The sequence below is a fragment of the Bradysia coprophila genome, unplaced genomic scaffold (assembly GCF_014529535.1).
Source record: "Bradysia coprophila strain Holo2 unplaced genomic scaffold, BU_Bcop_v1 contig_358, whole genome shotgun sequence".
Classification (NCBI taxonomy): domain Eukaryota; kingdom Metazoa; phylum Arthropoda; class Insecta; order Diptera; family Sciaridae; genus Bradysia; species Bradysia coprophila.
This window is the reverse complement of record NW_023503616.1, coordinates 213123-240446: the sequence shown is the minus strand read 5'-3', so window position 1 is coordinate 240446 and position 27324 is coordinate 213123. Positions and strand designations below refer to the sequence as shown.

At 35.8% G+C, this 27324-nt stretch overlaps 5 protein-coding genes across 6 annotated transcripts in view; 3 read left to right on the top strand and 2 right to left on the bottom strand.

Moving 5' to 3' along the window:
- The window catches only part of LOC119081623 (sex peptide receptor), a 65544-nt gene that overhangs the window by 25773 nt on the left and 12447 nt on the right, over nucleotides 1-27324 (bottom strand). For both annotated transcript variants that reach the window (XM_037190671.1, XM_037190672.1), the window contains exon 2: nucleotides 6408-6559. The gene's annotated coding sequence lies outside the window, so the exon portion shown is untranslated. The remainder of the gene's footprint in view (nucleotides 1-6407; nucleotides 6560-27324) is intronic.
- On the bottom strand, nucleotides 618-3555 carry LOC119081622 (zinc finger protein weckle-like). The gene is made up of 2 exons (XM_037190670.1): nucleotides 3301-3555; nucleotides 618-2568 (listed from the first exon to the last, which is right to left on the bottom strand). Exon 2 carries the CDS (start codon nucleotides 2565-2567, stop codon nucleotides 762-764), a length of 1806 nt encoding a protein of 601 aa, XP_037046565.1. The 5' UTR covers nucleotide 2568; nucleotides 3301-3555; the 3' UTR covers nucleotides 618-761.
- LOC119081582 (O-acyltransferase like protein-like) lies at nucleotides 9697-11514 on the top strand. Its single transcript, XM_037190617.1, has 6 exons — nucleotides 9697-9763; nucleotides 9886-10320; nucleotides 10398-10611; nucleotides 10669-10826; nucleotides 10897-11017; nucleotides 11086-11514. The coding sequence occupies exons 1-6, from the start codon at nucleotides 9732-9734 to the stop codon at nucleotides 11512-11514; spliced, it is 1389 nt and encodes a 462-aa protein (XP_037046512.1). The 5' UTR covers nucleotides 9697-9731.
- Nucleotides 13728-15554, top strand: LOC119081581 (O-acyltransferase like protein-like). The gene is made up of 6 exons (XM_037190616.1): nucleotides 13728-13794; nucleotides 13926-14360; nucleotides 14438-14651; nucleotides 14709-14866; nucleotides 14937-15057; nucleotides 15126-15554. The coding sequence occupies exons 1-6, from the start codon at nucleotides 13763-13765 to the stop codon at nucleotides 15552-15554; spliced, it is 1389 nt and encodes a 462-aa protein (XP_037046511.1). The 5' UTR covers nucleotides 13728-13762.
- LOC119081580 (piggyBac transposable element-derived protein 2-like) lies at nucleotides 18200-19660 on the top strand. The gene has a single exon (XM_037190615.1). The coding sequence runs from the start codon at nucleotides 18200-18202 to the stop codon at nucleotides 19658-19660; it is 1461 nt and encodes a 486-aa protein (XP_037046510.1).

The window sequence follows — 27324 nt, the reverse complement described above, 5'->3', positions numbered from 1 at the left end:
CGTGGAAAATGTGCACAAAATTTCGCAGTAGAAGGACACATTTCACTTATTCATCCAACATATCGGCATTGCTGACATGAGTCATTGCATGTGTGGTGTCAATGGACAGCTGAGACTTGGAACCTTGTTCAGGGCTCCTAGCTGACTAATAATATCCGAAAATATCAAAAGTGCATCGAAATGCTCAGTTAAAATTCATTCAACCGCACCGTGAGTAGTTTACAAACTACTTTGTCCAACAATATGATACAATGAAAATTATACTCTCGCAAATGAATCTTCATACTAAATTCGATCTACTGCCTACATCCCTATACAGCCATTAAGTTAATTTTGTTTGAACTGAATTAAACCTTCTCTCAGCTTTACCCGCGACCTAAACTGTGTGTGAAAAATGTAACTTAACAAAACGAAAACGAGAGTCGCTGCTGGAAGATTTTCACCGGTACACTCGCCTGATTCCAAATTGATGTCGTTTACATTTAAATAATCAGAAGATCCTCAAACCACAAAAAAGTTGGTGGTAAACATGTCTTTGCTTACCTTTAACGGATTGGTTGGTCCAGCTTTTGTCCTGTTGCATTTCGGAGCAATTCAATTAAAAAATAAAACTTCTGTTCGTTTCAAAATATTTTTTTTATTTATAATAAACTCAAAAATTGAAATCCACTTTAATTCACTTATAAAATTCAAATTGCTTTTTCCACTCTTTTCGGCTTAGAAGAAAGAAAAGAAAACACTAGTACCCTTTTATATCCAATTTACTCTGAAAAACTATCACTCCAGTATGTAGTAGTCAACGGCGCCACACACTTGAACAAATCTCTACCAAGATGTGAGCTGACTTCTACTTCACTCTTTTTCTTTGTACTCGTATCGAATCCTGGACATTTCCCCTCTTTGTGCTTGTCCAGCCGAGCTTTAGCCGTAAACGTTCGCTTACAGGTGTTACACTCGAATGTGAATTGGTCCTCGTGCATCGACTGTTGATGCTTTCGCAGTTCCAATTTCGATGCAAATGGTTTATTGCATGGTTTACACGTTCTCGATTCGTCTTCTTTATGTTTCTGAATGTGCGCATCCAGGCTCGCTCGCTGTTTGAACGGTTTGTTGCAGATATTGCAGGCAAATGTTTCACCGGAATGGGTCTTTCGGTGTTCCTTCAAAGCATTCCAAGACGGCAACGTTTTATTGCAAGTAGTGCATGTATGTTCACGGGATTTCGCTGGTTCTTTTGTTGTTTTTGAATTTTCGTCATCTGAATCAATCATTTCAACGATGGCACGTTTCTTGTGTGGAATTTTCGAAGTCTTACTGGATGACGGTTGGCTTGCAGCCGATTTGGATTTTGGTGTATTGTAACTAGCATTTGAACGACGAGCCCGACCCTTCGGCGCATCTTTTTCATCGTTCTCGTCGTCGCTCAGTTCGGGAAGAGCTTCAATGTACACGACATCATGTTTTATACGTTTCGTCTCGACCGGTGCGGGTTTTTCCGTAGCCTTTGATGAACGTTTACTGCCACTGGTGACACTGCTAGAGGCTTTAGCTTTTGCTGACGGTGTTCGCACGCGTGATTGAGCTTTCCTTTTTGGTGAAGCTTTCTTCTTGACCCGAGTGGATTTTCTTTTACCAATTTTAAAACTAGCATCGCTATCTGGATCAGATTCAACCACGTCAGATATTTGGAATTCGTCATCATCTTTGTTATCATCAACATCGGAACCGCTGCTCATTTCGCAGTCAATCAATAGAAATCTACCACCACCGCGAACCTTGTTCTTACTTCTCTTCAATTTCTTTCTCAACTCTGTGTCGGTCGTCTCACACTGTGATTTGAATTCGGCCGCTATTTTTAGCTTATCCAAACATTCAGGGCAGATGTAATGGGGCAAATAATCCTTTTCAATTATTTTCACTGTTGTGCAAATGCTCATTATTATGTCGCATATTCTCGACTTATTTTCGAACGAGAAAATGTTGATCAAATTGTCTTTTGACAAACAAACACGGCACTGATTCTGATCCACTTCGTTATCTTTTTTCGAAGTTGTGGCAACGGGTGCGACATCTTCCACTTTTTCAATTTCTAGACTTGTCGTTGTACCTGCTTCTGGTACAAATGGTTCTAGCACATTACTAGCAACCGGTTCTGTTGATTCCTCCATCGATGTGTCTATTTTCGGCGGCTCTTCAATTTGTACAGCCTCTTCAATCTGTACAGCCTCTTCAATCTGTTGAACCGTATCTGATATAGCTTGAGGATCTACTTTGTCGTTATCCGTGCTATTGATGAATTGATTGATTTCCACGATTGCATTCAAGTTTTCTTCGCCATTATCCAAATTTGCATTCGCCTGATACACTCCATCGACTTGAGTATTTGTCAAATTACTCGTTATGATACTTTCGCGCGATGGATATTCAGCATCCTTTACGGCTACATCCGGATTGTTCATGATTAGTTCTTCTGTCGGTAAATTTTGATGCATTTGATTGGGAATCCCACTACCGTAAACTATATTCCCATAGTCTGCATCCATCATGTGATGATTGTAGCTTTCCATCCTTTAAAGAATAACAAGAGAAAATTTTGGGTTAGTTTTGCATGAGGGGTTCATAGGTTCTGGTTAGCAATGGAACAGAATCAAGTTTCGGGAATTGACGGGATAGTTTTATCAAGGACGAAGAATCATTTTGATTCATTTTAAAAAGTCATTCACTTCACAAAGTAGATCGGAAAGGGCGAGTTGAGTGAACATGATTTTTTCACAGATTCTTTGTCTTAGTCAAAGGACATTTTACGATATAATTTGATCATTATGTGTTCCAAACATTGTGTGACGTGACACTCTAGACTCTGTCGTTGTTGTTCCCAACATGTCTCAAGTCAAATTTAATTTGTTTCTTACAAGTCCGATAATTAATTATCTTACGACACAGTCCACTATGCTGCTCAAATGCTCAAATAAATTTTACAAAAATTTTTAGTGATCCGAAATTAGAATTCCACTACTGCCTGTCAAAACTGAACTGATAAAGCAAAATACATGGAAAACGAATTTGGCGGTGAAAGCAATGAACGTTTCAATCAAGGAATATTGTAGTTGTTCTATGTACAATATTATGAGCAAGTGTAGTTCAAAACAATGAAGGATTATAATCAAAGGTGTTTTACGGATAAAATAAGAAAGAAAACTTTTTGAAATTACTATAAACATCCAGTAAACGTCACGTCACACAATAAAAAAGACGCGCATTCCGGGGATACAAAGCTGTGAAATGCAAAAACTTATTAACCTGTCAAATTTTCATTAGATGAACACTGCAATCCAATTGTAATTCGTTCCAAACGACTCACTGTCTATAAGTACACCAGAAATTTTAAGTTTTTCTTTATAAAACACTCTAAATTTTCCGTTTTGATATTACATCAAGCACTCAACAGCACTATCAATTACGGCCATTTTGTGTTTTTGACGGCGTCAATGTGTTTTAACAGGCGCGACAGGGAAGCATATATTCAACAATGTTCAACGGTGATTATCAGGCATGAGTGTGAACAGTTCCGAATTATATTTCAAATGTCATGCGTACTTGGAGCCACAGCCGATGTTTTGTGTGTGGCAGTATACATCGTATACATTTTTATTCTCTCCGATTCAGCGTTCGATACCTTCAATCGCATGTGTGTGTTGAATGTCATGAGACTACTTTTGTTTCAGCGCTGGTGGATCGACTGTGGAGGTTCTTTTTTGAAAATTTAATGTAGCCGGCAATCGTAAGGTTTTGCTGATTTGTTTTTTGCTATACAAAATATTTCCGTTGCGTTAGACACTATTTTCCAGGTTACAATCGTGTTGTAGACAATCGGAAATTTCAATTTGCTTTATATTAATGTCATATACAATGTTCTACGAATCTATGTACTATTCTACTGTTCTACCCTATGTGATGGCTCTGTGCAATTACGTAGCTTGTTTCGAAGAGGGAAAATGGGTTAAATTTGAATCAATCACGGTGGGGTTGACGAGTAAATTTGAACAGAGGAGTTCAAGTTTCGCCGAGGATGGTGAAAATTAACTTTTTCAAATATTTTACAATTCAGATGTCTTTTGTAAAATCCATTCACAGTGTTATTCACTTGAAAAGTTTCTGAGTTCCTAGATCATGAAATCCCCTATACTACCAATATCGCCATTCAAAGAGTTTTAAACTCTCTTTGTCTTAGACATATCACCATTGAAAAATGTCGAATTTTCGACTTTAGCTTGCTGTAGTTCCGTGGCCAGGTTGTCGAGGGAAGCTATTTTAACACGAATTAGCTTAGAATTAAACCCTCTATCTGTTGCGATAACAATCTGTATTCAAATTGTCTCGTCGGTCCCGCACGGCCATGTGTGCCAGTTTTCCAAAACGGAAACAGAATACTCGACTCCCTCAACCAGAACTTGAAGAAAAATCAGAGGTGATGTATTTAAGTTTTCTTCAACCCCGCCGTGAACACATAAAAAAACAAGTGTAGACCCCATTCAAGATAGCACAAATTATTTGAGGTGGCACAAAATGTTTTGAAGTTCCTTTATTTCTGTTACAACAAAAAGTATCTTAAACCAGGTGACTGTAGTTCATACTAGTAATCTATTAAAATTTCGATTTTGATGAGTTGATTTATGTAACCAGACCACAACTTCTAACCCCGTCAAAATAAACATTTGTTCAGAGGTGCACAATCTACTATTAATTTGCATATTTTAAATATAGTCGAGAATGAACCGACTGAGAGTCGTGAGTTCTTATGATCGTAAGCCTCTTTAAATTTTCCTTCGGGGAACAACTTTAATAGTACAAAACACCCAATATTAAACACAATACTAAAGTTAAGATGCTGAATTGGCCAATTTACTGTTATACTTTTGGCATTATTTCCACCTCAATAATTTTCGTCGTCAATATTCCAGCATAAATTGCTGAATAATTTCTTAACTTTTCTTTTTGATAAAGGTTACTTGAAGTTCAGCTACAAAAAAAAGCTATTGATGCGAGTAAAAAATCCTGTATTCCAATCCAATTTGTTATCTTATTCTGAGGAAGATACAGATTTTCATGTACATAATATATGGAACCGTCATACATGTAAATTGTATTGTAAAACTTCTCAGATGTGTTACTATCACGACAGAGTAAAGTTAACCAGGCAGGAGCGCTGATTTGACTGGGGACCTGATTAATCTAGTAGCCCTATATTTTTTGCGAACAAAATTGTTCAATTTATGTCAGTGTTCATTTGAGTTCATTTTCATCCAGTGTATTAGGTTATTTGACATTTCGAAAATGAACCGCTCCTGCCTGGTTTATTTTACTCTGCCGTGGTTACTATCTCTACAAATATATATAAACACATCAGCAGTAACTGTCGCAAAGGTGTTACAAATATATTTATAAACCGTTGGATTTTTCTGAATGCCTTTTACATACAGATATTTATTCTCATAATATAGTCAATGAAAATCAAAATATTAGTCACGTCTGTGTTTCGAATTAGTTTTTCTTTTATTTGTACCAGGGGAATATGCTTGTTATTGGCTCGTGTATTATATCTAATGTCTATGTCTTGCAATTAAAATATTTCTATGGATGGATATAGTACTAATTGAATCATGAAAATATAGTAATTACATGATTGACGAAATAATAAATAACCAATAGATGACATTAATATAGTGCTAAGCTCTGTATGTTCTAGACTATGTGTAGAGATAAAAATATAACACGCACGTACCCATCGTATTAACTTCTTGAATTATTCTCACAACGTACCCTTAAAAGGTCAGCTTTCAGGTTTTTTTTTAGATTTAAGTAGATAGTTCTGGGTAAACAAGCTTTTGTAACATATTATCTTGTTTTTCAAAAACGTTGTCAATCGTTGAATCATTATCGCAAACAACTATACTACTACAGTTGACATTGTTCAGTAAATAATAAATCTTTAATTTTTCAGGCGCCAAATGTCTGGATTTAATAAAAATCTATAAACCGTCACTTGACTTAAGCACCTCATGTCCCAAACTCTCCAAGAAACATGAATAGAAAAACATGAAATGGCAATTATAATAAAGCCACACACTTTTTCTTCCCGTAAATTGAACCACACTTACTAAAAGAGTTTCGCTTCTGTGTTGTATAAACACAATTAACCGCTCCTACACATCTGATTAAGAATAGTCTTCACTACTGTTCACGACTTCAGAAACGATCATTTATTCGATGCATAAAACACTTTTATTGAGCCGTTAAATTACGAAAATTTATAAAGCAACGCTGTACATATAATGTTGTTCACATAGCAGTTGTACATTATGTGCTTTTATTGCTACGGAACATAAAAATAAATAACATTTTCTTACCTTTGGAGACTATAAACAACTTCAATTTTAAGTTCCCAGAGTTCTTTTTCCTTAATGCAGACGTCTATACACAAAAAAGTGGTATGAAACTTTATAGATAATCCACAAGTGTCCGACGAAGGCTTTGGTGTAACATTGGTGTATTCGACGATCTGTAACCGAATATAATACGGAAAGTAATCAATATCATTTAATAGAAATCAACGAAATTTAATGATTTGTATATAGTTGTATAGTCAACAAAGAGCCAGTTACTTATGTTGATTAAATTAATTATTTTCATAAAAGATTATAGGAAACGAACAACAGGATCAAATTTCTAAGAGAATTGTTAAGAAACTTTCAACGTTTTAATTAATAAAATGGAACTGATTAATGCTTTGACATAATATTTAGATTTATGAACGAAGATCCTTCGTGTTCGTGGTATAGTGGCTCATTGATGTTATTTAGCATAGTTTTTAGGTTCTATAGAACATATACTATCTGCTAGTCATTTACGATTATTTCAGCTAAGGAATGTGTTTTTCTTGATAAATTGATCTCTTAACGGTAGACTAGACACATTACGTTTTACGTGGAATTTATCCGTATTTGAACTAACCTTTCCCAAAATTACAGGGTTTTTCATCTTATCGACAAACGTACTAATCTTGAGAAAGAAATTTTTTATTATACTTTCACTATCACAGTCTTGTACATGTGTAAAAAAGGCTTGTTCTGCAATTCTGTAAACCTTCCCTACCCTCGTCCACGATTTCCCTGTACTCTTAAGATCGCGGGTTGGTTATCTACTCCTAACAGTGGTATGTGGACCCACTACTCATTTTGTAAATTTTGAAAAAGTCATTGCTCATAGAAATATTCACTAAACTATAATTGTTTTGACATTCTCTATTGGAGCGAGCCACAAACCATCCTCTAGGCAAAACAAAAACATCCAAACAAAGACATTATATTTACCATTCTGAATTTTTAGAAAATATTTTCTTAGAACAGAAATCCGATTTTATGGATATCGTCTAACCCAATTAATATTTACGACAAAAACAATGTCGCAATAATTTTGATTTCAACTTCAACTTAATGATACATTTATCAACTAAATCATATTTGGATATGTAGATCTATGACAGTAAAGGCCATTTATTATTTTGAAAATATCTTAAATCAACGATTTCATGAGAATAAAACGATTGAATTTTCAACTCAAATATTCCATAAAACAATTTCATCGGCAAACCACGAGACATTATACATACTACATTACATGTATCGCAAATCATACGTGCTATCATACATATTTTGTCTAGAGTTTACTGTTCTTTTGTTTATGAGAACTGTTGCCGAAGAGGATATAAAACATAAATTGATTGCCTTTGGCATATCGATAGCAAGAACTTTATTATTTAAATGGGGTTTGAACGCACAAAGGACCTTTTTTATTATTACAGAAGTAAGAATTTCTTTCAAACGGAAAATTACTAATTTCAGTTATGACGACCGCATTCATTTCATTTTTAGCCCCGTACGAAGTACTGGGGGCTTATAAGAACATCATGCCGTTTGTAACATATGGAATTCGAAGCAGACGGTAAAGGTAAGGGCATTTGCCTATGATTACAGATGACGAATCCACAATAAAAAAAAAAAATCTGTCCGTCTGTCCGTGTACACGATGATAACTTGAGTAAAACTCAACCGTTTTTAAAAATTCTCTTTTTCCCTGATAGGTTATGAATATATAAAAATAGGCACATTTGGGTCGACTCCTCCTGAGCTGGGGCCCAATAAGTGTTTTATGGTTTTTCTACGGCAATTAAAACGCTACAGTTGTTAGTGATACGTCAAATGAAAGGTATTTACAATACTAATCGACAAAAAACAAGTTTATGAAAATTGGATAACCGACTCGTGAGTTAGAGCCCTTGATGTGAACAGGGTGCGAAGCAGTTTTTGCTTGTAGTTTGGCCAAATTTGAACGGATTTCGACTGTTTTTGTTTTTGTTAAAATTTGCTCGTGGTATTAGTATGTGCAAAATTAACCAAGAGCCTAAAAATGACCTCACCTGCAAGGTCTCATCTCACGTCACACTGAACGAACTTTCGAAATCGTTTTGTCCTGGTTTAGTATCAGTAAAACTTTTCAAATAAAGTGAACATTGCTTAAAATTTACTGACAGCATTATGTAATATGAAAGACGCAACTCTTACAAAAAAAACTTTCGAAATCACATAAGACAATTCTTTGATGGAAGTTCTAATGGATTTTGCGAAGTTCAGCCAAATCTTCGATGACCTTTGGTAAAATTCTACCTATAATATTCTGGATGTTTCTGAAATTCTGCGTATAAACCTCATGAAACAACAAATACCATTTGACTTGCCACGGCGAATAAACACATAACACCACGTTTATAAAATTCTAGTTTTTAATTATTCTTAGTTATGGGATAGGAAGACTTATGCGCTTTATGCACCGAAGCATTTTGACTCAGATATTTCTACTAATTGTTACTATTGAATGACCGATTTTTTTTGGAAACCTTGGTTTCTACAAGCTTTTCCATTACGGTAACTAAGCCGCAGCCGGTATTAAAACTGGAAAATTTCCGAATTTCCTTCCTATATGTAGGCTAAAACCGCTAAAACTCAGACAACAAATTAAGTTGGAAATATTACGCGAGACAAAAAGCTCAGCAAAGGAAACACGAAACAAGACAAATATACTAGCTGGTTGGACACAATTCTGAACGGAACCGTTTTTTTATGACACAAGCGCCTAAACTATTCATATACCAATAAAGGTGTGTTTTTGGCAAACAAAAAATTGTTGAAAAACAACTAATGTTTAAATAGCTATTGAATAGCAAGTGTCGGATGGTCTGAAGTCTGAACCACAAAAGATGTGAAAATTCTAAATTCGTTGCGAAACCAAATTTTGAAGCTAATTTTCAATAATACTCACATAAATAAGTACTCTACGTCAAAGATTGTGTTCTTATGGTTTTTGAAGTCAATTCTTTCGACAGCTTCCTCATGTTATAGTCGATTACAGAAGACGTTTATGATTAATACATGTGTGCGGAACGCTTCAACATAAGATTACATAACATTAAGTACAGAACGTTCATCTTCACCTTGGTTCAACAAAATTCACACGAAATCTTGGCTTTCAAAGAAATATTTGCGCACCTAAAATACATATTTCGGCACTGAAGTATTCATGAAGATGATTTGTGGATTAATTTGTCGTCAGCTCTGCCCGATAGCAATTTTAAATTGAATTTAGTCTCTGTTCGTATCGAGGAATACCAAAATAGAATGTTGCTCTCCGTTATCGACTACATAGCTATGTAAGTTCGTTCGTGCTAGTAAAGTAAACTTAGAAACTTAATTTTTACACTTTTCCGTTTACTCTAAAATGGACGCGAGATTTATAATGCTTGATACCTAACGCTGCAGTTAAATATTTCAGTGTGATTTTTTCCCTGCTATTGGGTCTGATAATTTCATCAACAATCTATGACCTGTATATGGAAAGGAACCTATGTAGGCCACTGTTCAATAAATCATGGTACAACAGTACGATCACTTCGAATCGATTTTCAGATGAGCCGACAACTCTCTACCTTGCCTTTTCGTTACATAGAAATTATAGTGATTTATTGAAAATCGAACCACCATCATCAAACACCATTGAATGTTTTTACGGTCTTCGAGCGCTGGCGGTATCCTGGGTGATTGCCGGTCATAGATTGTGGAGCCATTTTTCGAAAGAACCACTGAAATACACCGGTCCGTTTTCGGAGTTTGTAACCAAAGTAGTATGGAATAACAAATATGCTGCCGAAGTGTTTTTTCTAATGGCTGGCATATTAGTCACACTGTCGACTTTAAAAGCACTGGATGAGTGAGTTTTTTCCAATCATGAAATCTAGCATCGTCCATTGAGCATGAGCACCAAGTGAAAGTGTTCTTCATTTTAAGGAAAAGGGTAAACTTGCTTAAAATGTACATTGGTCGATACGGAAGGTACATGCCTACTCTAGCTGCATTACTTCTCTTCATCATGAGCTCGTTTCCGGCCTTGCTAGTTGATGGTTATTTGAAAAAATATTTCGAATCGAAAGTTGAACCTTGTCACAAGTATTGGTGGAGCAGTTTGTTGCTCGTTCAAACCTACGTCAACCCGATGGAAGTGGTAAATCGATGATCGGATATATGTTTCTTCCAAATAATTTCTCTAAAATGTGAACAGTGTATAAGGTATACATGGTATTTGAGTGCAGACTTTCACCTCTTCGTGCTGAGTCCAGCGTTCATATTTACGGTGTGGAAGCTCAAATACAAAGCGTTTTTGCTTTTTGCGACCGTTATTTTGGCGAATCATATTGGCATTTTCGTTGCCAGTTACTAGTAAGTCTTGTGATTGGGATCTTGAAACTATTGAACCCGACGAGATGTCCGTTTCTAATGTGTCTTTTAGCGATACCGTTCCCAACGATTTGATTTATTATCAAACACATTTCCGCATAGGACAGTTTCTTGTCGGAATTGCTTTGGGTTATATCATGCACGAGCGTAAGGGCAAACACCACATGCGGAAGGTATAATTTACAAGCCTACGATACGATCATCTAGCCAATGAAATAATGAAACAATTTTTTTTCCCTAGAGAACCCAGTGCATTGGATGGATAGTAACAATACTTGTCTTTGTTTCAATCGAAATTATCCACAAATTGTATCAAGAGCAACGATTCGTGAAATCGTTATACTCATCCGTTGGTCGTCTTGCATGGACTGTATTAACTAGTTGGACCATATTCGTCTGTCATCATTTGAAATCGGGTGGAGTAGTCAATTGGTGTTTGTCACATCCAGTCTGGCAACCAATAGCTAAGATGAGCATGAGTATATATCTAATTCATGGAGTTTACCAGTCGTTAACCGTTGCCAATATGGAAGCTGCGTTATCGTTGAATTCGTCGTGGATGATTCATATTATTGGCGGTGACATTATTGCTTCGATAGTGTTCGGTGCTGTCGTGTATTGTGTTATTGAAGCACCCTCGATTGTGATTTTGAAATGTCTTTTGAAATAAAAGTTGTTGCAATTTTTCACTCGATTGTCCTATAAGACCAGGCATAACCTTATGGGTGGGTCAGGTCCCTTGACTGAATAACTCCTAGATTAAAACTCGAGAAATGTCATTTTTCGTCAATTGAAAAAGGTTTTTGGAAATCCATCGAAAATTGCTCAAGTTGTCGTATGATAGAGGCCAGACAGATATTCCTGTAGGGAATATCTCTAAGATCACCCGTCTGTTGTTGCCCATCTTCGAACTTAACCTCAAGGATTTTAGGTAGATGCTATTCGTACATTGTGGATTCTAGTGGATTTTGCGAAGTTCAGTCAAATCCACCTCTGGTAAAATTCTTTTTATATTATTCTGGACGTTTAAGAAATGCTGCGTATAGACCCCATAAAACAACAAATACCATTTACATGTTTTTGTTATCCCTAGGGTCGAAAGTGGCGAATTACACACCTAGGGAAAACAAGAAAATTGGTTTAGGTTTCAAAAGCATGTATAAGTATTTTACACGACTAGGGATAAAAAGATGAAAAGTGGAGTTTTTGTGTGAATTTTGTTGATCCGAGGCGTAGCCAAAGTTTGGGTTTATCTTTGCATCGACACATAAAAAATGATATGCACCTATGTCCAAATGTTTATTTTAACGAGTTGGTGATTGTGATCCTAAGCCGAAGGCGTTCATTTGGACACAGGTGCATAATATTTATTATCACATACGCGCGGTGTTCGGATGTCAAAATTATTTAACTAGAGGTTTAATTCAAAAATTACACTTCAGTTCTATGTTGTTGTCTCGTTTTCGCTTATGTGATAACATAGAGTACACACTTGTCCCTATCAGTCTCGGCAAGCCTCGACTTCTTCGTGACAAGTGTGTAATATATATTACATGCTGAGGGCGCTAAAAGTAGTGCATGAAACATGAAAAGTACGGTTTTCGACGCATGTAGTATGTAAAATCCATTACAAAACTCAAGATAAAAGTTGAAAACTCTCGTTTTCGGATCAACAAAATTCACACGAAAACTCTACTTTTCAACTTTTCATCCCTTGTTATGTAAATAACTATTGACTTGCCACGGCAAATAAACACATAACACTACGTTTATAAAATTCTAGTTTCTAATTATTCTTAGTTATGGTATAGGAAGACTTATGCGCTTTATGCACCGAAGTATTTTGACTCAAATATTTCTACTAACTGTTACTATTGAATGGCCGATTTTTCAGGAAAACATTGGTTTCTACAAGCTTTTCTATTTCGGTAACAAAGCCGGTTTTTAAACCTCGCAAATTTCCGAATTTCCTTCCTATATGTAGGCTAAAACTCAGACAACAAATTAAACTGGAAACATTACGCGAGACAAAAAGCACAGCAAAGCAAACCAGAGGAAATGATAAATTGCCGCAGGCGTACCAACTTATCATTTCTCTGAAGGAAACACGAAACAAGACAAATGTACTAGCTGGTTGGACACAATTCTGAACGGAACCGTTTTTTTTATGACACAAGCGCCTAAACTATTCATATACCAATAAAGGTGTGTTTTTGGCAAACAAAAAATGGTTGAAAAACAACTGATGTTTAAATAGCTATTGAATAGCAAGTGTCGGATGGTCTGAACCACAAAAGATGTGAAGATTCTAAATTCGTTGCGAAACCAAATTTTGAAGCTAATTTTCAATAATACTCACATAAATAAGTACTCTCAATGTACTGTGTACATACGTCAAAGATCGTGTTCTTATGGTTTTTGAAGTCAATTCTTTCGACGGCTTCCTCATGTTGTAGTCGATTACAGAAGACGTTTATGATTACTACATGTGTGCGGAAGGCTTCAACATCGCACAATCGCACATGTATTAATCATTTACATATGGTCTGCTGTAATCTACTATTACATATCGCATCGGGGACGTTATAGCCCGACCGAAGGGGAGGTCGGTATTTCCCCTCGTCAAAAGGAACGTTTGAAACCACGGACATACTGTGCTTTACGTGATTATGTAATTTTCATTGCCATAACAAGTAAGATTACATAACATTAAGTACAGAACGTTCATCTTCACCTTGGTTCAACAAAATTCACACGAAATCTTGGCTTTCAAAGAAATATTTGCGCACCTAAAATACATATTTCGGCACTGAAGTATTCATGAAGATGATTTGTGGATTAATTTGTCGCCAGCTCTGCCCGATAGCAATTTTAAATTGAATTTAGTCTCTGTTCGTATCGAGGAATACCAAAATAGAATGTTGCTCTCCGTTATCGACTACATAGCTATGTAAGTTCGTTCGTGCTAGTAAGTAAAGTAAACTTAGAAACTTAATTTTTAGTTGACACTTTTCCGTTTACTCTAAAATGGACGCGAGATTTATAATGCTTGATACCTAACGCTGCAGTTAAATATTTCAGTGTGATTTTTTCCCTGCTATTGGGTCTGATAATTTCATCAACAATCTATGACCTGTATATGGAAAGGAACCTATGTAGGCCACTGTTCAATAAATCATGGTACAACAGTACAATCACTTCGAATCGATTTTCAGATGAGCCAACAACTCTCTACCTTGCCTTTTCGTTACATAGAAATTATAGTGATTTATTGAAAATCGAACCACCATCATCGAAAACCATTGAATGCTTTTACGGTCTTCGAGCGCTGGCGGTATTCTGGGTGGTTGCGGGTCATAGATTGTGGAAGCATTTTTCGGAAGAACCACTGAAATACACCGGTCCGTTTTCGGAGTTTGTAACCAAAGTAGTATGGAATAACAAATATGCTGCCGAAGTGTTTTTTCTAATGGCTGGCATATTAGTCACACTGTCGACTTTAAAAGCACTAGATGAGTGAGTTTTTTCCAATCATGTAATCTAGCATCGTCCATTGAGCATGAGCACCAAGTGAATGTGTTCTTCATTTTAAGGAAAAGGGTAAACTTGCTTAAAATGTACATTGGTCGATACGGAAGGTACATGCCTACTCTAGCTGCAATACTTCTCTTCATCATGAGCTCGTTTCCGGCATTGCTAGTTGATGGTTATTTGAAAAAATATTTCGAATCGAGAACTGAACCTTGTCACAAGTATTGGTGGAGCAGTTTGTTGCTCGTTCAAACCTACGTCAACCCTACGGCAGTGGTAAATCGGTGATCGGATATATGTTTCTTCCAAATAATTTTTCTAAAATATGAACAGTGTATAAGGCCGACATGGTATTTGAGTGCAGACTTTCACCTCTTCGTGCTGAGCCCAGCGTTCATATTTACGGTGTGGAAGCTCAAATACAAAGCGTTTTTGCTTTTTGCGACCGTTATTTTGGCGAATCAAATTGGCATTTTCGTTGCCAGTTACTAGTAAGTCTTGTGATTGGGATCTTGAAACTATTGAACCCGACGAGATGTCCGTTTCTAATGTGTCTTTTAGCGATACCGTTCCCAACGATTTAATTTATTATCAAACACATTTCCGCATAGGACAGTTTCTTGTCGGAATTGCTTTGGGTTATATCATGCACGAGCGTAAGGGCAAACACCACATGCGGAAGGTATAATTTACAAGCCTACGATACGATCATCTAGCCAATGAAATAATGAAACAATTTTTTTTCCCTAGAGAACCCAGTGCATTGGATGGATAGTAACAATACTTGTCTTTGTTTCAATCGAAGTTATCCACAAATTGTATCAAGAGCAACGATTCGTGAAATCGTTATATTCATCCGTTGGTCGTCTTGCATGGACTGTATTAACTAGTTGGGCCATATTCGTCTGTCATCATTTGAAATCGGGTGGAGTAGTCAATTGGTGTTTGTCACATCCAGTCTGGCAACCAATAGCTAAGATGAGCATGAGTATATATCTAATTCATGAAGTTTACCAGTCGTTAACCGTTGCGAATATGGAAGCCGCGTTATCGTTGAATTCGGCGTGGATGATCCATATTATTGGCGGTGACATTATTGCTTCGATAGTGTTCGGTGCTGTCGTTTATTGTGTTATTGAAGCACCATCGATTGTAATTTTGAAATGTCTTTTGAAATAAAAGTTGTTGCAATTTTTCACTATCGATTGTGCTATAAGACTAGGCATCACCTTTTGGGTGAGTCAGGTGCCTTGACTGAATAACTCCTAGATCATAACTCGAGAAATGTCATTTTTCGTCGATTGACAAACGTTTCTTATCGAAAATTGCTCAAGGTGTCGTATGATAGAAACCAGACAGATATTCCTGTAGGGAATATCTCTAAGATCTGTTATTGTCCATCTTCGAACTTAACCTCAAGGATTCAAGGTAGATGCTATTCGCACATTGTGCGAATCATCATCTGACTTCTTACTCCTCGAGGGAGCATAGAGAGTCTACAAATTGTCGCCATCGAATTCGGTTTGGAGCGAGCGCCTTGACTTCCGTCCATTCTTTTCCGGCTTTCCTCGCTTTCCACGTGATTTTAGGCCTGCCCCTTTTCCGCGTTCCCTGTGGGTTCCAGTCCAGTGCGGTTTTCGCGATGCTTCCCGCAGGGCGTTGAATTGTGTTGCCGATCTTTATTTTCATACGTACGCCGGTATGGTCAAAGATGAAAACTCGATAAATAATAAGAGGGTTGCAATAAAATATAAAGGTTTTCTTTTGTCGATAAAAAGTTTAAGTTAGTAAGAAATGCTAGCTATAAAAGGTACACTTCACAAACTTAGTTTGTAGACATTAAATTTCATTTTTTATTGCATACAAGTTGCATACAAGCCTTGTATTACAAGGATAAAGAATGGAACATGCTTTAAGTTTGTGTGATTAAATGATTGAAGTTTCAAATGATCAATCATCTGTCCATCTATTGAGAACAACTAAAAATCACACACCCCGACCGTTCCTGTACATGTAATGACCACACAAATACATCACTGTATACAAATTAACTCGAAATGAAAAGTGTACACTGGAGCTCAATCGGCGAGGGCATCGCCCCTAAAGAAAAACGAAACTACAAGCTCTAACGAATACGGTCCTAATAGCCCTATAAAAAAGCATGTTCAAAAAATCTAGTAAACGACTCGGTAAAAGATCTGAAATCAATCTCTTGAAAATATTTTGATCAATTGAAGTAATAGATCCGATAATAAAACTGCTGATATGCTTGCCGCCTGTGAAAGGTTAATAATTTAATTCTAAGAAAAAGTATATTAGTTCAACAAACCTTTACCCATAAAGTATGTATAATCGAATGAAACCATCAAAATCATCAAATCGAAAATACATTTCGTGTTAAGATTTCCTTCGATAGAAAATTGAAAGCTGTCTGTATAGGTCGAATACATTTTCCCCCAGTGATAAAAGAAATACTTGGAATTTGCAGAGGTTCGTTGTTTTACAAAAATCATAAACGATAATAGAAAGTAAAAATATATTATAGACGATGTGGGATGTGAGTGCTTCAGAAAATTATGCAGTTGGTTGTTTTTCGTTCTTGCTAAAAAGTTTTTAACAGAAAAGAAAACATTTGAAAAAGTTTTTGTGTATACAATTGCAGACGTGATAGAATTAATGGTATACGTGCATGATTCAAAGAAAAGATTTTCTATTTTAATATTTTCTTAAATTCGATCAATTCCAGTTGTATATGACTATATGTATGTACGATTATCATAAAACATTAACGACTTTGGAATTTCCTTCAGTATTTCTGTTCTTTTAACTTAAAGTAGCACTTTTACTTCTCGTGTACTTTAAACGAAAGGGAAGAAAGCGAAAGCAGAAACTGAAACTTGTGTCAAACAATTGGACGTTGATACACGACACAGACCATAAACTTTTTCAAATGATAAAGCATAAAGTACGAAGAACTTTTATCCAGTTCGTATAGTAAGTAATGAATAAAGAACACATGTATGAAGTATAAGCTCAACACTTTCAGCGTACTATGTAATGTGCGACATTAATCCGAATCAGTTCAATGTTACCGCCTGGTACAATATAACACTTTCTTACAACAATACTTTGACGATCTAGTTACCGTTGAATTCTGTCATTTTTAAATGTCGTTCACTCACCTACGTCACAACGATTATTTTCACGTAAAACTTCTGTTTGCTTGTAGAAATATGAAGAAAACGTGAGTTTTTGTTTTTTATTCTTTTACTGAATACATATAACACATTGTTTACATTATTTTCCCCAGGCGTTGGAATTTAAGATCAGCCCTGGCATATTATGACGAACAAATTGACGAAAATCATTTGGCCCGCATTTTCATAGAACCACCGGATGAAACCAATGCGAGTGCTGATGAGACCGATGACAATGAATTGTCGGATACGGTTTTAAAATCAAATTGTGAAGTTGTTCTAAGAAGCGGAAAGCGTATAGCATCGGAAAGCTTTAGCGTTTCTAACCGTGATAATCCACCCAAACGACTGAAAAACAATGGTGCAACAACGCGTCGCAATGGTGCCAAAACCAAAACACAGATCACCGTCGAATCTCAGGATCGAGCGCATCTGTCTATTGCCAGCCAACCTGAGACGAAAGGTCGGAAGACCACGCATATGTCTATTGCCACCCAACCTGATATGAAAGGTCAGAAGACCGCCAAATCTCAGAAAAAGGCACATCTGTCTATTGACATCGAACCTGAAAAACGGAAAACAAATTCAACAGAAAATCTCGTGTGGATTAACGATGTGTCAAGACCAATGATTCCAATTTTTCCTGAAGCAAACTACACGGATTGCACTGGAAAAACGGCAGTGGAGCAATTTGAAAAGTTTTTTGATGAACAGTTACTCTCGTTAATCGTAAAGGAATCATCAAAATATGCAGAGTATCTCGACAAACCCGATCCAAAAATCACTATTGAGGAGTTGAAGGTGTACATTGGAATCTTGGTGGTTAGCGGTTATTCGGTTCAGTCACGACTTGAGTCGTACTGGTCTCCAGATCCAGATCTCAGAAACGAATTAGTGTGCCAGTCAATGAGAAAAAATCGATTCAAGAAGATCAGCCAATTTCTACATTTTAAAGATATGAACGAGCCAGATGCGTCGGACAAATTATGGAAACTTCGACCAATAACCGATGACTTGAAGAAGAAATTTTTATCGAATTTTCACCCGCAACAAAGCCTTTCGTATGACGAAAGTATGATAGAATACTTCGGTAAACATGGGATGAAACAATGCTTGAAGGCGAAACCTTCTCCGTTCGGATATAAATGCTGGTCACTTTGTACGGTTAGCGGTTACTTGGTGAATTTCGAAATTTATCAAGGCAAGAATTCCCGCTCAACATCGGAATACGAGACGAAATTCGGAAAGTGTATGGCACCCCTATTCAGTATGATCGACGATTTCGACGATAATATTCGTGACCTGCCATACTCATTTTATTTCGACAATTTGTTTACGAGCATTCGTGCATTGACGCACCTCAAAAATCTTGGGTACAACGGTACCGGTACTATACGTGAAAATCGATTACCCGAAGGATGCCCGCTGAAAGAGAAAAAAAAGGAAACTGTGAAACGTGGACGAGGATACATGGCAAGCAAAACCATCGAAAACCTGAACATTCATCTCACACAATGGGTCGACAACTCCGTTGTTAGGGTTGCATCGACAGTATTCGGAATGAAGCCGGTCACCCCAGCACTGAGATATTCATCGGTTGAAAAGAAAAAAGTCGAGGTTCCGCGACCTCTGGTAGTGACACAATATAACAAGTGCATGGGAGGAGTGGATAGAATGGACCAGAACGTGTCATTGTATCGAATCAACATCCACGGTAAAAAATGGTGGAGTTGCATCTTTACGTGGATGATAGATGTTTCGATTCAGAACGCTTGGCAGCTGCACAGAGTCGCACATCCCGAGATGCCTCAACTCGATTTCAGGCGAGAAATTGCTTTGTACTATTGTCGCCATTATGGTGTACCACCAAAGTCCACAGGTAACAGGAAGAGAAAAATGGAGAAGGAGGACTACGCAAGTTTACGTTATGACAATCTTCGTCATTGGCCTCGACAGACAGCAAAACGTCGCCGTTGCGCTTTGGAAACCTGTCAAAGTTCAATTAGAACAATGTGCGTAAAATGTGATGTTGGGTTATGTGTAAATTGCTTTGAGCCCTACCACAGTTTGCAAAAATTTAAGGAATAAATGATTGATTTGAAACTTTACTCGATATTTTTTCCGTCCACTCAACTGTGAGACAACAGATTGGTAAGTACGGTCTACAGCTGTTTCGAAAATCGGTAAATATACTCGGGAAATGGGGCGGGATATATTTGATGGTCAACGTAAAGTGAAGGTCTCAAAGTAAATTTGAGGTTAACAGGAACACAAAACAAAGTAATTTTATGTACTTACCGTTTGCACCCGAAAGGGTGATATGTCATCATCTGTTGTCTGCGAGAAGCTTCTTATGATAATTTCTCGTTTTGCTTCGATATTCTTCATGTTTAAATTTTGACTTCATATATCGAAACAAAACATTGGAAATTATGACACTTTCAGTGCTGTTAGCGAGATCAATGATTAACTGACAGCTTCATTGCTGTCAGCTTTCAAAAGTTTTTTTTTTTTAATAAAAAAAGTCTGGACTGATTCGGATTAATATTGTCGCTTTGATATATAGAATCATTCTGATAATAAACATGACTCTTGAGTGGTTTGTGATGGTATGACGTCTTTAGATTTTCATTAGTTTCACGTTTTTATTGCAAAGATATCTTTGAAATATTAGCGCAGAACTTCGATAGACTCAAAAGTCGGCTGATATTTGAATTTCGGGTTCGGTTTATTCACTCAGTCAGAACATCAAAGATTTCTCTTTCTACAAACGTCTTTAAGCTAATCGAACAAAGGAATCTGTTTTCTATTATCGAAGTCAAAGTACTGTTCTGGTGAATTTGAGAAGTAACTTCATTTGTATTGATCAACTACAAAAAGTGGATTTGAGAAATTGAAGTATTTTGAGAAAATAGGAAAAAATAAGTAAATCTTTACCAAATTGGAGAAGATATATTGTAGTACGTTAACAGAGAAATTATTTATTTACAGATGAATGACTTCGCTGTTTTCTTTCTGCCTGGTTATGCTTTGCTCAATGTTAAAAACAACCAAGCTGTTACCATATTTTGTATGCTTTTTAGCCCAATATATTTTTTGAAATATTACATGACTTATTCACCACATTACCACATTATTTAGTACAGTCAAAGAAATTAATTTTGTATGCAATTAACATAACATGCCTTTCTTAGATTGATTAATTTTAGCCTGTTCCGGTCTTGTCATAATTTGGCCAAATCATATGGAAAATGACAGAATTGAGTCAAGACACAGCAATGCTACTAGCAGGAACACTGAATTCACAAGTGTCAAATTGGTGGCTTTAGTGATGCGAGCTACCGCTTAGGATTGCTTGTATTGTATGTTTTAACTCATACAACGAAAATAAGTCATCTATCTGTATAGATTTCATCAGCCTCCGAATATTTTCTATGTTCGTGCTAGTAGCAGTGCTGTGGTCAAGGACTCATAAGTAGACCAAAATATATGGAAAATGGCAGAATTGAGACAAAGTCTAATCAGTTGACCGAAATACATGGAAAATGATAGAATGGAGTCAAGGACTCATAAGATCACAAAAACGTATGGTAAATGACAGAATTAAGACAAGGTCTCATCAGTTGACCAAAATATATGGAAAATGATAGAATTGAGTCAAGGACTCATAAGATGACAAAAGCGTATGGAAAATGGTAGAATTTTATCAAAGACCACAATAAATTCGAAATGGCCCTATTGAGTCGCCTTATATGTAGGTTGTCCCAAATGTATGGAAAATGACAAACTTGAGTCAAGGACTTAAAAATTGATATATGGAAGGTGACAGACAGAATTGTACCAAGGACTCATAAGTTGATCAAAGAATGTGATGGCAGAATTGTGTGTATCATAACAGATTGAGTTATAACAGCAAAATATGAAGCAAAATAATGAATTATACAATAAGCATACAAAATATTTTTTCAAGACTGTATGAATGTACAAGACAATTTCTCCCTCATATCTATGTTCAACAATTTTTTTTATAAGTATCCGCAGGCAATTAAGTGTCGACGACAAGTACTACAAATCCGACAATACACACACACCACAACGAAGACTTGAGATGTCATAATGTCGACTCGTAAGAATGATTTTTCACAAAAAAAAAGCTGTCCTACATCTGGTACATAGTACAAAGAAGTGAATTTCCATATCACTGTATGAATTATACATTCTGATCGGTGTCAGTCTGACAGGCATACGTTCATAAGTCTTAGCAATGAATTATTTCAATGTATTTTGTGTTCCCTCTGGAAGAATAAATGAGATAAAAATGAGTGTTCCTTTTGTCATCATCCATGTGAAATAGTAACGGGAAAAATAGGACAAATTTTATTCTTCTACTTCGTATATATATGGTACGCAAAAGAAAATGTATAAAAATAAATAGCTTTGGATGTCAGCAAACGCTACAGGGAACAGGACCACTAAGTACTTGTTTTCAATTCTTCTTCGCGATTTTTTGTGTAAATATATTCACACAAAACATCAATCAGTGAAGCAAAAAAGAATCGCAGTTTTGTTTTTTGTTGCTCCACGTGTGAGGAGTGGTTGTATATTATAAATGACGCACATTTTTGGCGGAAAAAAAGGAAGTCTATTTCGTTCATGTTACAGCAAAGTGTCGTTATGGTGATATAGACCTTTAATAAATGTAATTTTCATTTGATTTTTATGTGGTTAATAAACGTTAATAAAACGAACTATGGCATACTCGAGAAATGCGAAAGAAAGCTTAACCCATTTTGATAATAACGATTTCGAAAATAAACCCAATGTGGGATAGGTGCACGTCGAACCGCGTGTTTGTGTGAAAATGTCGTATTTTCATAGCATAATAACAATACACAATATTGTGCTGTCATAACTATAATATTTTTATGCTTTTTCGGTATTATATGGTCGAATGAATAAATACACTTTTAGCTTTTAGTTATCTGAAAAGGCATTACGACCAACTTTATATGTTCGTCCTATATACATTTATACAGGCAGCATTGATCTATTTTCCTAAAGCTTACGAAATAAATTGAGCAACATTAATGTTTGTCTTTGTCTATTGTTCAGAAAGCACTTGTGACCACTACGGTTTGATTTGTGTGTGATGAATGGAACGGCCGAGTAACACGACAAAAAGTGAGTTCATTCATTGACTAATTTATTCAAGAATTTTTTTTTCTTTATCTAATTGATTACATAAAAGCGACAGTAGTTTTGAAAGAGGTTGATCAATATGTTATTTTCAATGACATAGACAGATCTAGATCAGATTTACGTATAGTCAAAACGCTGAATTCAAAATAAACCCGAGGATATATTGGCGATTTTCACGCCTCAGAGATTCTTTTCTTTGTATCATTTGGCTATGGATTTTTGCCCACTAAGCATTTATGTCACCATTATCTATGTAAAATTCGCCATAAATTTCAACATACACTTTCAAGTCAATATGTCATTAATTTATGGAACACACGAACTGCATAGGGACCGGGGTTCGATTCTCCTGCTATCTTAAACAGTCTTCAACAGTGTGAGATTCGACTCTGGGGGAAATTCTCGATGGCTTCATAACTGTATGTCTGTCTACAACTAATTCATGCTAACATTGGTCATCTTCTGTTAATTAAAGGAGATCCAAACACTTTCGGATAGTACGAGCCTCTAATGTAATCTTAATGAAAATGAAACAAGAAATTGAAATAGTTCTACGGAACGTTAAACCAGAAAAAAACATTACTTTTTGCGACAGAATAACATGAACAAGAAAGTTTTTTTTTCTCTTGTGATTTATGATAAATGGGTATATATGTTGTACGAAGACTTTAGCTCTGTATGAATGACAGCGGAATAGATTCCGGAACTCCCTGTTGAACGAACGGAAAGTTATCACTTAATGTATCGGGAAAAACAATTTGTCATGTACAAAATTGGGTCGGCTAAACATTGCAATCAACTCGGTTAATATTGACATGTTTGCGAGATTTTCACTAGTCGCAATACGAGGAGCGTTTGCTTGGTACGATTTATTTAAATGACAAATGTTTCGGGAACGAATGATGACTTTGTACACGTAAATGATAGAGAATAAATGGACAAGCACAGTGGGAAGCGAGGTAGGAAGTTAGTTGAATTGAAACCATTTATTGTTGTCACATTGAGTTGACGAACATTCAAGTGAAAATTTAAATTGTTAATATGTTAAGTGAAACGATATGTGGGCGGGTGTAGTTGGAAATTCTAAATAGAATAAATAATAAAATGTAAATATGTGACAACATGAATACGCAGTCAAAAATGATTATTTGGAAATTAATTAAATTGTTCAAAAATTCTTCCAATTACGTTACTCGCTTGAGTGTTATACTAAATGTCGTTAAAAGTATGAATTTTTTGGTTGAGCGAATTGAATAGATAATTTGAGGATACGAAAATGGTGTCAAATCCTATTGGCAAGCACGCCTTCGTTCATGTTTACATTGTAATCCTCTGGTAATCCTATAATTTAACATGTTTTAATTCTTTTTAAAGTATAAAACAGAAGATCGCAGAACTTGGAGGTCTTTTTTCCATTAATGATGTTGCTATTCCTTTGATGTTTATTACAAAAAAATAATTAAAAAAAATCCTTTACCTTAAATACACTCTGTAAACGTGAAGACTTAAATGCCACATAAAATTCCTCTTTGAATTGCTATTTCAAACGAAACACTTTGTAATTAAAATCTAAAGCGATTTCAATTGATGTTAAATCCCACGAAAGATTAATGAAAATTAATAAGAGTAATTTCGGTTTGAAGTAGATATAACATATTTGGAGGTACTGAATTTTCTATTGAAGAATGACAATCGGGAATGTATTTCCCACATTTTTTTTTCACTTCGCGCATCGATTGCTCTCTAACTTTTATCATTATTTATATGAAGTATAGGAATACGAACTGCAATCTCATTTTATGATATTGCTATTTACACATTTTTATTTTACTGCTTCGTGATGTAGATAAGTACATTCTTATAAAAATAAGTATACTTTCATATAACGAGCAACCAACTCGACATTATTATTATATCCAAGTCAAACCAACCCACATTCCATCCGAAAAAAAAAGCTCAAGTTTTGCTTAGATATCACAGAATTGTTCAGAAAATCTGGTAGATATATTTTATACTTTACTGTTGGCATTGTTATAAATTGCATAAGGAAAATATAAATTTCTTGTTTGACCAAATTGTTTGTTCGATGGTGAGGGGATTTGTGTTCACTTCGGGCAATTTTCTTTTTCATTATGATCTTAAAAACGTGTACTCGTGCGACGGCAAAGTTTGGCGCATTTAAGTTCATAGACTCGAAATTTTGGAAACCAATCAACGAGGATACTACATTATTCTTGAACAATGAGTCTTGTAAAGCTGAACAACTGGCTGCAAAAGGCCACGTCTATCTTAGCCATGTAGGATATTCGAAGGAGCAATGACTTGAGGTAAATAACCGTAATATAATTTTATATTTTCTTTTGCTTTTGTTTAATACCCACATGCCATCGTATATTGTATCGACCTTTGTGTGCCTATAAAAAATATTCGGAAGCAAAATAAACAGAATTCTAGAAGAAAATGTAAAAGTGACTTAAATCAGTGTAACGTTGGGTTGCCCACACTCCCTCGATGGTTTTATGTTGGATCCCAAGTCTATGTTATATTCGTTCGTAGCTCTACTATGTGCACAACCATATCGTTTAAGAGTATGAGGCTTCGAATATTATGTATAATATGTAAATGTGATAACAAAAATGTTTTATTTCATTATTTACGAGCACATATTATTCATGGATTTGTGCAGCAAATTTATTTTAATTTCGTTCCTGATATGTATATGATGTAAATAACTCAGCATCAAAGCACCAGAGATTTAATAGCAATAAATTGTTATAGTTTTAAAGTAATGAGTCAGCAAGTTGTTGATCATTTAAACGTATGTTGTAGGAGATGTGATTCCGATTAATACCACTGTTTTATGTACTTAATAGATGGAGGATGTAGATCTGGATTAGTTGGGTCAATTATGTCAATTATTACATTTTATTATGAGATCATGTATGAAGAACAACATCTCGAGAGTTATTAATGTGTCATATACGGCTATATCGATAACGACGACAAAAAAACTGGCAAGTTCTGGGTAATATGGTCCTTTATATAGTAAAATGCATGTTAAACGAATTAAATTACAAGATTTGAAATCAACAGATTAATAGTACATTACTATACCAGTGAAGTATATATATCGTGATACGAGATATCAAATTATTTCACGTGTAAAGTATAACGTTTTACTTTACGAGCGAGGGAAAAGGTTTTCACTAGTGAGGGAATAGCCACTTTACCTCACTAGTAAAGTAAAAATACTTTATCTATCTAGAACGATAATCTCGAGCTTATCTCTCTAGGGAGTTTTTACTTATCTCGATATATCTGTTCTCGACAGATAAAATATGGTATGCATCTATTGACTGTTATTTTGACGTGTATGCATTATTACCCACGCCTTCGGCTCTGGCAATAATGTCCTACACGTCAAAATAACAATCTCGGCAACAGGTACATAATATATAATTGATCGGTGGAAGTAATAGACCCGATAAAATACTGGTCATATGCTTGCCGTCTGTAACAGGGGTAACAGGTTAAGGGGTTTGCAGTTTTCAGTTTTCAGTTTTAAAGGTCGAAAGCACGATATAGTAAGAAGACACAGACAGGAGTGGTTGTTTTGATAAGGATAGCATAGATTTTCGGAAGTCAGTGTAAATGAATGAAAATTTATAAGTTATAAGTTATAACTTTCGAAAATTTATTCGTTCCTCTCTGTGTATTTACTGTGTCGTGGTTATTTACTACGTCAAAATGAATAGGTATAATTTCGAGGAATTCATGAATTTTTATTATGTGCTGGTGTAACTACAGTTGACGCAAGTGTACCCGGAAAATACGACAACCCAGCAATTCTGACATAATATTGCTCCGTAATTAGTTCCTACCTACATGTACATTTAAAAATCAATTTTATGCAACCACCAAATTGATTACAATTGGCTAGCTAGCAAAAAACGTAATTTATTTTATCAATGAACCATGTCAATCAAGCACCTGAAGTACCAATAACTTATTGATGGTAATTTGACAAGGAAGCGATAAAATACGATTTTTTATTGTTTACGTCACGGTTTATTCATGCTCACTCGTTATGGTTGTCGCTTTCCGTGTATGTTTACAAACTCAAATTATTCTGCCCATAAATTTTGCTAAATAATTTTACGTGTTACGGCATGTTTCATTTTCATTTACATTGCCTAATCATGTAAAGCATTGTACTTACGAGGTTCCAAGTTGTTATTTGACAAGTGGGGAATACAGCCCTCCCCTTCGGGTCGGGCTGTAACACCCCACTTATCAAATACACAACTTAGAACCTCGGAAGTAATATACTATTACTCACAGCACTCCAAGTAAATAGTACATTACGCATATGCGCGAAAATTTGTAAATCTGGAAGGGGTTGCATACCAAGTAATTACAGTACATTACTTACCAATGGGTCAGATGATGTAAATGGTACTTCTTGTGCGCAAAAGTGACGTTTGGTAAAATGAAGATCCCACTCCTGCACATAAAATCTTGTTTCTAACTTGTGCCTAAACTGGAATTTTGCG